This window comes from Maylandia zebra, linkage group LG6 (genome assembly GCF_041146795.1).
Source record: "Maylandia zebra isolate NMK-2024a linkage group LG6, Mzebra_GT3a, whole genome shotgun sequence".
Taxonomy (NCBI): domain Eukaryota; kingdom Metazoa; phylum Chordata; class Actinopteri; order Cichliformes; family Cichlidae; genus Maylandia; species Maylandia zebra.
This window is the reverse complement of record NC_135172.1, coordinates 37,617,370-37,627,610: the sequence shown is the minus strand read 5'-3', so window position 1 is coordinate 37,627,610 and position 10,241 is coordinate 37,617,370. Positions and strand designations below refer to the sequence as shown.

The following is a 10,241-nucleotide window of genomic DNA, read 5'->3' as shown; positions in this document are numbered from 1 at the left end:
AACATGCAAACAAAGCAAGAATCATGTACAGACCCCAGGAGATGGAACCAAGTGCTAACCACTGCATCACCGTGCCATCCTGGAGGTAAAACTGAGTTAACAAATTGTAAGAAATATGTCAAGCCAAGTATGGCGAACACTGCAAATGTAATTAGTTCCCAGAACTTAAAAATATTACGCAAAATTGTTCTCTTTTAAAGTGCCGACTAAGTTAGGGCAACTCATTCATTGTAAGCATCTAATCACAGTGAATGAGTCATAGCACAGCTAGTTTGACTCGGGCTTTTGAAATGCAAAACAGAACTCTCAAAAAGCTGCAGCTAACCAGGATGACGCAGAGAAAACTGGTATAAATTTCAGTGTTAATGTAAACTTAAAACAAACCCATTTTCCAGCGTAGTGTCACTTAGTTCATTTAGTTCATGAGCGTTTTCACTCTCTCACTTAGCTTGGCTTACAATTAAATATTGGACACCTTCCAATGTGGTCTCGTCCTCCCTCATCCCTGCACTCTCTCGCCTATTATCTCTGTCTCTGTATCATTTGCTTTTATCTCAGTTCATCCCCTTCGGCATCATTCAATTTCCTCAAGCAATTTGCATTATGGAGTGGGGGGTGTCTAAATAAGCAGATCAATAGGCCATCAAACAGTCCTTAAGTGTGACACATACACAGATCTTGTGTCTCAGATTTCCACCTCTAACTAATAGCCTTGTTGTTTACTTTACAATGTGCTGTGTCATGAAGTTTTTGTGTAGGGTTGCCCTACAGGGCATTGGGACTCCCCAGAGAATCCATTTGCAGACTTTTGCAGTGCTGACTGAGGCTGGAGAGCACAAATAAAAATACTCTTTTGCAAATATTTTCTTTTCTTATTTTGTTTTGGCAGAATTGTTGAATGCTCAGAGGCATGAATACTTTTTCACCGAATATTATTCTTCCCCTTTAGTTTTACTTCCCTGGAAAAGTGTTGAAAATGTTTGTGACAAACCCACACCATTGCCCTATGAAGCCAAAAATAGAATTTCAGTTAAAGAAAATCTCCCATGTGAAATCTTTTGGTGACAGTCTTTTCTGTACTTTAATGGATGGGCTCTCCCATCATCCTGGGCGATGACCTTTGTCAGTTGACAGCGAGAGGTCAACAGAGGTTAAAGTAATAGGCGAGCTAAGAAAGGGGCCCCCGCCTAGTCATGCAGAAAGGAGCTGCCAGAGCTTTACACAGGCATAATGTGCGCACACATACACACACTTGGAGTTGCTCTCCATCCAACAGAGACAGCACTTCCTCGCTCCTGACCAAACAGACCTCGGCTATAGAGAGGCACAGACCCATGCAGAAATACAAATGTGATCGTAGTTTTTCCAACACAAACACACACTCATCAACTGGTTCTGAGTGATCTCTCCCTCTCCCCCTCCATCTCTTTCAGTGTTACACACTCTCCTGCTCAGTCCCTCTCATTCAGTCACAGGCGCACACAGTCGGGCTTCAGTGCGCAGATTACTGTGATGAGCTATGACAGGGCAAGAGGCGAGAGGGAAGCACAGTAAGAATGGGAGAAGAGGACAGAGTGACAAAATGAAGCGAGTACAGTGGTGGAAGCAATTAACACTTCTTATGAGAAGTACTGAACTCAATTTGTGCGTTTATGTATGTGACACATAACAAATCAAGCTGATTATCAAAGTGTTTACTTTATTCTCTACAGTCCAACAGCTGAAAGCCTTGGTGCCTTGAAGACGGCATGATCTTCTCCATTAACTATGGCTTGAATGTTAATAATATACCATTTGGCCACACCTCGTATCTTGACAGTCCGCCGTCATGTCTGAGCTGGTAGCCGCTGGGGATTGTGGGTACGGAGCAGTGTGACTCTCCAGCAGCTCTGAAACACGAGACAGCCTGCCAGACATAACAGGCCTCTTTTCTTCAGTGAACACACACACTCGATGGAGTCGATGTCTGAATCACACACAATGATAGATGTGAATGCCTCTGAGATTCCTTTATTTGCCACAGAGGATCGGTAATGAACACATAGTGGCCTGTTTTTCTCTTAAGTAACTTCATTTTAAGTATGTGATTATACCTCCGTAGTAGATAGTATAGATTACTCGGTATGATTTAGGCCTATGCTATTATAAATGTGCAGGTTAAGTGTTTCGGCAAAGTGCCCCGTGGGGGTCAAAGGGCAGTACTGATAAGGTTAGCTCACTTTCAGCTCATTCAATGCAGAGCGAGAATTTTTGTTAGTGGAGAAAATGCCATTATTGTTTTTGACAAATTATTGTTTTCAATTATGTTTTCTTCGGTTGTCTGTGATGGACCACTTAGTCTAAGTCAAGGGTATTATGCTTGTGGCACGCTCAGACTCCCTGCGGGCATCAGTGAAATAACAAATTATCTTTGGTCTTGGGAAAATCATAAGATTTGAAACATCACAATGTTACCCTGTGAAACACCATCACAGTGTTTTAAGATATTTTGCAGACAAATGTTACTTGTTTTTTAGTAAAAACACTATAAATCTAGATTTAATTTTTTTTACATTATTTTGCATCATTTTTTCCTTTAACAGAAGACAAGTATTAGACAATGACTATCGTTTTATACCTTGTTAGGTATACCACAATGCATGCTTTAAATTCTGAAAATGCATATTATATCGCCATTTAAAAAACATGTTATTTGCTGTAGTTAGGGATCATTACCAGTTACTTTCTCTTTTTATTTTCCTTCTTGTTAGCTATATAATTTAAACAGCTAAGACATCTTATCTCAGAAATAAGAACTCCAGAAAGCAGATAGCCTTGTTTCTGTTTTGGGGGAAGTGCATTAATTCACTCTGGAGTCCTGGGTGTAAATATCCCCTTGCTAATACAGCTGACACAAAAGAAGTTAACTCAAAAGGAAAGAGCCTTGGCTTGGCTTCACGGGAGTGGGCGAAAAGCTTCCCATTGTGTATGCTTAAAGTCATGATGGAGATATGTGTACATTGGTTTGCACACTGAGCGCTGGACAGAAGGAGAATTTAGGTAGGCTTTCTGTCATAACCAAATGGGGAAGGAGGAGCTTCACCTCATATCTACATCTGTCAGCTCTACATCTTTGGGTCAAAAGTTTTCCAAAATATTTTAGTTTCTCAGCAAGTTACAAGATTAGTCTCATGTTATTTCTCCTCTGATATAGCACATCGTAACCAAGTGTAACCTGAAGTATTTACCTACAGAAACAGAAGGGAATGTCTGAATGTGTAACCACTTTGCTTCAATGTAAACAGTTTTTTTCTTAAGGTAAAACAGAATTAGTCTCACATTGTATTGCCAATTTCATTTACTGTCATTTGTAGTTATGCCTCTAATATGCCGTTTTTTTTTAATTCAGTTGAAGATAAAAGTGACACTTTTTTTCCCCAGACATACTGAGGTTGTTACTCCATGGTTTGTCTTTTATGACTCAGTATAATAATAATATTCAGCTGGCTGTAAGGTATTTAAAATGAATGTAGTATAAAGTACTGCCCTCCAAATTTAACAAATTATCTATGTTAGTGTGCCACTATTTTGCCTAAGCCTTGTCCTTTCACCCATAGAGGTTAGGATACAGCAGCCTGGTGTAATTTAAAACAAATTTACATTGAGTGGTTTTTACAGAGGCCACATGTTTACGCTTTTGCATGATTTACCTTTTTGCAGCTGTGTTTTTTATTTCTTTTCAGTCAATAGGTCCTACAGAATCCTCTTAGCAAAGATATTGAGAAAATTAATTAACCAACAACTGCATCCATAGCGTATTATATACAGTTTTGTGAAACTGTATACAATTTATGTCCGAAACACAAGGGTCACTGCAAAATACTGAATCAATTCTGTGAAATATTTCTTGAAGATATTTTAATTACAATTTCAATAAAAGGTGTAATGGGCCCACAGGCAAACGTGAAACAAAGTAAGAATGATAAAATATTCAGAAAAACAAAACACATGCGTGAAACAGAATAAAATGTTAATTACATTCATTTAAATACAAAGATAATTTCAGTAAAATTCAAAATTCATTTATGATATAGGAAATGCATGCAAATCGGATATAATAATTTCTTTGGTGGCTTAGGCTGCTGGATATGCTTTTGTCAATAATAATAACAATAATAATAATAATGTAAACAATAAAATGATCTAAATTATATTGTTTTGGGCCTCCCTCGGGCTATCATTAGCGTAGCCTGAGATTGATCTGTACAGGGCAATGTGTAACAATAGGTTTCGTGTCAGGCCTCTACAAAACCCACAGATGACTGAAAATAAATAATACTGAATCCGCTTATTTGTATGTGATATGTAACTACTCCCCTGCCACTGTAGTTGCAGTCTTACTCAACAGTTAAGGCCGCAGAGCCGTCTCCTCCATCTAAACCACCTTAAATGCTTCAAAGTTGGCAACAGACCACTAAAAGTGTCTCTTTCACTGCAGGGAATTGTTAAAAGCATCATACGTCCCCTTCATACAGGCTGAAGTACTTGCTGGCGTTTGAGAAGCAGAGGTAAGGCGTGCTACTTCCCGGGTAGACCACGGGCAGAGGCACGGGCAGCAGGCATCTCCCCAGCAGGTTGCTCTCTTTGTACAAAGCCGGGAGTTGCCCCACCACCACAGGCTTTCCAGTCTCGGGGAAATCGCTAACTGGTCCCTCGATTTCGTTAGAAATTTGTCTTTTCAATTTATTCCTACGGTTCTGAAACCATATTTTTACCTGGGTCTCCGTGAGCTGCAACGAACTGGCAAGGCAGGCGCGCTCTGCGCTGCTCAGGTAACGTTTCATGTCAAAAGTAGACTCCAGCTGAAAAATCTGTCTCTTTGAAAAAATAGTGCGTGTTTTCTTTTTCGTTATCATTTTATTCTTCTTGCCTGGGCTCCCTCCTTTGTGGGGGTCTGTGGCTGCGGTGGGAGAGCTGCTGTCATCGCAACTGCTGTCCCCGCTCTCGAAGCGCGCCTCCGTCACCTTCCTCTGATTCCCGCGGCTGATGACGACCGTTTCCGTTGATCCGCTACAGTCTGTGATTAACTCTGCAATAAAATGACACTTTGATTAACCCACTGTGGTCATTACTCAAACTCTGCTGTCACGTTAAACTGAATTATCGACGAGTGCGAGCTGTGCGTAAATATGAACACAGATAGAAATTGGTTCAAAGCTCTTACCACTGTCGTTGAGCCTGTCCGGGTCCTGTCTGGCTTGAGTTCCTTTCTCTTCGTGATGAAAACTGTCTTTACGCATCGCTGTGGCCAGTTCATCCTGCGATCCGGCGGATTGACAAGTGTCACAGTTACTGCCGCTTGTCTTGAGGTTGAGGATGTTGTCGATAGTGAATTTTAGAGAGGCGGTCGGGCGACGTGGTGCTTCTGCTTTGTTCATATTCTCCAAGTCGCTCCAAGTCCTCTCTTGTTTACTTCCTCGAGTCTATTCGTCCTTAACTCTAAACCGGGACGTTAATCTCACCACTTCGTCTCGATACACCATAGCAGCAGTCACTGAGCAGAGCCTGCTGGGCTGGCTGTGCTCTGTACGCGTCGCTGCTACACACACAGGATGGAGCGCTGTGTCCTTGCTGATTGGCCCAAAGAAACGTTTAGCAGTGACCAATAACAGCGCAGGAATGGCAGGGAAAAAGGGGGGGGGGGCTGGAAAGTGATGTTGTGCCTAGACCAACAACCCCCAGTCTTTTCTGACTCCCCCTCATCTTCATGCATCTGCTGCGAGGAAAATCGTCCGGAGCCCTGCAGGGATTCCCCAGGATAATCAAGCAGTTTAATTTTACAGCATATACAGTAGACTAGGTACGCTCTGACACGGTTTTTTTTTATTGTAGTTTTCAACCCCCCTTTTTGTGAAGTGGGCCACGCAGCTACTTGAGTGTGATTTGCGTGCTCAGAGCGTTAAATATTTAAGTATTTGTCAGCTTAATATCAAATTTGACTGAAACGAGACTGGCTTAATGTAGCAGTACGTGTTTATCTGAGGAATTTGTTGACGCACCCCCCCCCCCCCCCCCCCAACAAAAAAATGAATAAATAAATAAAATCTTCTCGAATTCGGATATTAGCTTTTTGTCTTTGCAAATCGTGGCTTGATGCATTTTCTGTAGCTTTATATAGAATAGCATTTTTTAAGTAAAAGTAAAATATTAATTAGAAACCAAAAACATACTTTGATTTAAATCACGCCACATTCACAAAATCGTGACTGTTTTCAGTGTGCCTCTGTATTTTGTAATTAACGCCTATTTTATTGCTGATGGCTACATTTTTGTCATTAAAACGCTCCAGATGTAGCTAATAATAAAGCTTCCCGTTAGAGTTCACTTTGTATTAATTACGCTTTCTGTAATTTTATTACTTTTGCATATTTCATATATACTTTTTCATTTGCACCCTTTTAAATGGACCTATTTCACCTTCAGAAACGTATCTTAAGTTGTGAAAACACGTTTTTAGACGTGATTTTTTTTTTCTTCCATATTGATTACCTTACTTTCTCCCAAATGAACAGCAAAGTCTTCAGACAGCGTTTCAGTCAAATGTTTCGCTTGGCTGTAGTGCTCTTTTGTATACTCTCACTGCCTCCTTTGTGCATTGTTATTATTATATATTGTAATTATATACATGTTAGTTAGTTCACTTTAATAAAGGCACACAAGGGTTTATAGTATATTGTATAGGCGATCATGCTAAGGTTTAGCCGGATGCTACAAAAGTTCAAAAACTGCATTAAACTTAACTTTGTTTCCGGAACACTTTAAGCTTTGTTCCAAACACACTGATCCACTTCATTCCCTATATACATAGGTGTGCAATCCTTCATGATGATTGTTAGACTGGCAGAAGTAAAAGAAAAATGCAGTGTTTCTGTCACATATATGTTTACAAACAACACAAATGCTGATAGTTTGTGCTTGTTTTTTTTTTTGTTTTTTTTATTAAGTGAAAAGTGACAAAGATGGAAAAATGTGTGACTTTAAATACAAAAGTTTGCAAAAATAAGTGTGTATTTAAACATACAGTATTCATCTTCGGCCTCCGCTGCCCTGGAGGCCTTGCCATGCTTGACTGTATTAGGGGTTATGCTATGCAAGAGCAGCACTCTTGTCGGAGTTTATGCACCGACATATAAAGATGGTTCGCTACTTTGTGTCATATGGACTCTGCGGACTGTCTTTGAGTGCAGACAACCTTTTCGGCGGTGTTGGAGGTTATTGCACAATTAATAAAAACGAGGTGGTTTTGTGTTATTAGCATACAGTTTGATAAGTCAGTCTTTACACCAGTCCTGTCATCTGCGATCTTAGCATGCTCATTGAGTGAGCAAACGTCGATAGAGGGTAGTTGATGGGGCTGGAGAAGCTTCCCACGGTTTGAGAAACGGGATGTCCGTTTAAGCTGAAACCCAGTGCTGGTGTGGGTCCTTCATGATACAGAATTGGGACCCTGACAATCCGCTGGGTAGAGTTTGGGATTTGTGCAGCCTCTAGATCAGCCGCCAGCTGCCTCTTCCATTTATTCCTCCGGTTTTGAAACCAGATTTTGACCTGAGTCTCTGTCAGGTGAAGAGATGCTGCCAAACCGGCCCTCTCTGAGCTGCTCAGGTAGCGCTTCACATCGAAAGTGGACTCCAGTTGAAATACCTGACTGCGACTGAACACGGTTCGGGTTTTCTTTTTCCTGGCGAAAGTTGCGTCAGATGAAGCGTCTTGTTCTGTACGTGCGTCAGAAACGTTTTGCGCGTCCTCCACGTCTTCCGTGAGGTTGCTGTCGCCCGTTTTCCTGTCAGGTTCGTCGCTGTCCTCAGTTATCGGCTCAGACACAGCCGGTGAAGCCCTGTCGCTGGTTGATAATGAGCAGCATGGATCTAGTGAACCTGTACTGTCTTTTGGACCTAAAGGGAGACAATGCAACAGAAGAACTTGCTTAAAAAAGACAATCAGACATTAAGATACACATTCTCCAAATACTCCGTTATCTTCAGTCAGATTTTTTAACTGGCTACACCGTCCTTCAAACTGTTTCTTATAGTAACTGGTTCATAGGATAATCTTCGAAGAGTCAAACTGTCGACACACTTATTGTTGCACCAGAAAACAAAAATAAAAGTGAAATTTTCACCTGTTTAAAAATCGTGTTTATTGTGTGTCGTAGTATACCCCTTGTCAAAAGTTTGGACAAGCATGGGCAAAGCTTAGGCGTTTTGACTGGATTGCATAACACATAATACATTCGACTAAGCGGTTTCAGGCCCGATTATGATACTTATTATTATAAATATAAATAAGAGTCCAACAACATCTTCCCAAATATGCTAGTAAATACTAATTTAATGTTTGGCTGTTGGTATTGATATGGGACTTTCATTACATGTAAACACAGTATGGTGATATTGGAGTTTTAAAATAAGCGTATTTGGCTGTGAACACCAAAGGGTGGGGCACTTTGTTCTGAGGTTGCATATGAGTGTCACAAATCCACCGAATGTGCGTAAAAGCGTCATGTCGACGTTCCGTACTTCGTTTTTGTTTTGCCTTGTATTCTGGGTTTTTGTGCGTAATCCGTGTGCGTAATCTTCAAGCCGTACCATGGATCTCATGACAAGCAGCCATGCCGTCAATAGAGAACGGATTTCAGACACGAAAACGTTAAGACTTGCATGTGTTTTGCAGCTCAAAAATGCCCCAGCTTTTTTCACCATTAAAAAAAGATGACTTTTAATACTCCTACTGTGGTCTATAGATAGGAGAGCTCGGTCAACTAAGGATGAGTAAACGGAGAACCATAGTTACAAGTGTGGGTGTCACACCTCACTCGCTTCAAGTTTGCTGATTTTATCTAGGTTATATTTAAAGAGCAGAGAAGTGACTCGTGACTTGCTTGTATTTTCTATGAGTCAATCTATGTGACTGAAATCCTGACACCAAAGTACGGATCCACAAGACTCATTAGGCGCATTCCGGAACACTTTCTGTATGTTTATCAAGCGAAACTATATTTTTTAAAAGAACTATATGGAAAACTTACACCAATACATTTAATATATATATATTATTGTAAGATCAATAGTTAAAAAATGTCTTGTTGCACTGCACACGGGCAAGTGAAAAGACCTTTAACTTATTTTAGGCACGAACTGTTTTCTAACCAATATTTAACATGTTCTCGTGGCTCGTGAAGCTGTTCTATACTTACTGTGTGGTGTTTCCAAAGCTCTAAAGTTGAACGCAGTCCCTTCGCGGTACCACTGCAACAGCGAGTCTCGGTATAGAGACCGAGCTAATGAGTTGACGTCGGGCACTGAGCCGCTTGTGTCGGTGTGATATGCGTTTAGTTGTCTTTCGGTGGAGATGTCCCCTCGACTTCTATCGGTCATCGACTCCTCTACATCCTGCCTCTTGCTCAGCAGATTCTCGATAAAAAACGACGACGCCCTCGATGAAGTGGGAGCCTGAGTGACCGTCAGTTTTTCCTGCATGATCTATCGATGTCGCGATGCTTTTACACAAGAAGCCGATGGATTCTCTTTTGATCGTGCCTCAACGCAATCTAAAGTCCAAGCAGTCATTTCCAGCGATGCTGCCTTTGCGCTGTGTTGGGACGTGTAGTCATGGCCGAGACTGCGATCCCTCGGTGCCCACAGGAGGAGAGCGAAATGGATAGAAGGAAGTAGCAGTATAGTGAAACGTCAAGTCAAACGCTTAATGAGTCGAGGGCATCCAGCGATTGGACGAGCACAATAGCAAATGGGGGTTACCAAGAAAAAGAGAATTACGGTCTTGTGCGTAAGCCTCTGCTGCTACTCCGTGCGCGCGTGTGTGTGGGTTCACGGTAAGGGCCGTCCCCTCGAGGTCATCCAGACAAGAGAAGACCTCTGTTCTTGAAACAGCACTCTCTTTTTGGGCTCAATTAGGGTTCAAATCAAAATAAAGATCCGGCAGGGAAGCAATCATCCTAGAGCCTTGACCTCCCTCCACTTAGTACAGAGAAGGATAGAATTTAACTTGTCAAATTCAAATAGATTCCCCCTTTATCCAATAACTGTACAAACAGATATTATATGCATATCGTTTAATTATTTTATAGGCCTATTATAATATCTGGAAAGTATTTTACAGCAGCTTGTAGATTCTAATGTTTCAGTTATCCCATTTATCCCAAATAAAATGATTTAGTGCTCCGAATGGTAGATTTTTTTTTT

General features: G+C 41.1%; 2 protein-coding genes across 2 annotated transcripts; both read right to left on the bottom strand.

Annotated features, from left to right (window-relative positions):
* Nucleotides 1–3,882: 3,882 nt before the first annotated feature.
* hmx4 (H6 family homeobox 4) lies at nucleotides 3,883–5,653 on the bottom strand. Its single transcript, XM_004538873.4, has 2 exons — nucleotides 5,204–5,653; nucleotides 3,883–5,068 (listed from the first exon to the last, which is right to left on the bottom strand). The coding sequence occupies exons 1-2, from the start codon at nucleotides 5,415–5,417 to the stop codon at nucleotides 4,494–4,496; spliced, it is 789 nt and encodes a 262-aa protein (XP_004538930.3). The 5' UTR covers nucleotides 5,418–5,653; the 3' UTR covers nucleotides 3,883–4,493.
* A 453-nt stretch (nucleotides 5,654–6,106) lies between these two features.
* hmx1 (H6 family homeobox 1) lies at nucleotides 6,107–9,795 on the bottom strand. The gene is made up of 2 exons (XM_004538874.4): nucleotides 9,236–9,795; nucleotides 6,107–7,934 (listed from the first exon to the last, which is right to left on the bottom strand). Exons 1-2 carry the CDS (start codon nucleotides 9,516–9,518, stop codon nucleotides 7,318–7,320), a joined length of 900 nt encoding a protein of 299 aa, XP_004538931.2. The 5' UTR covers nucleotides 9,519–9,795; the 3' UTR covers nucleotides 6,107–7,317.
* Nucleotides 9,796–10,241: the final 446 nt, after the last annotated feature.

What these genes read in the sequence shown, in the direction of transcription:
- hmx4 (XM_004538873.4), bottom strand. Translation starts at nt 5,417, where the DNA reads ATGAACAAAGCAGAAGCACCACGTCGCCCGACCGCCTCTCTAAAATTC. An exon ending in GGACAGGCTCAACGACAGTG is followed by an intron (nt 5,069 to 5,203) that starts GTAAGAGCTTTG and finishes ATTTTATTGCAG; the next exon opens with AGTTAATCACAGACTGTAGC.
- hmx1 (XM_004538874.4), bottom strand. Translation starts at nt 9,518, where the DNA reads ATGCAGGAAAAACTGACGGTCACTCAGGCTCCCACTTCATCGAGGGCG. An exon ending in AGCTTTGGAAACACCACACA is followed by an intron (nt 7,935 to 9,235) that starts GTAAGTATAGAA and finishes GTCTCCCTTTAG; the next exon opens with GTCCAAAAGACAGTACAGGT.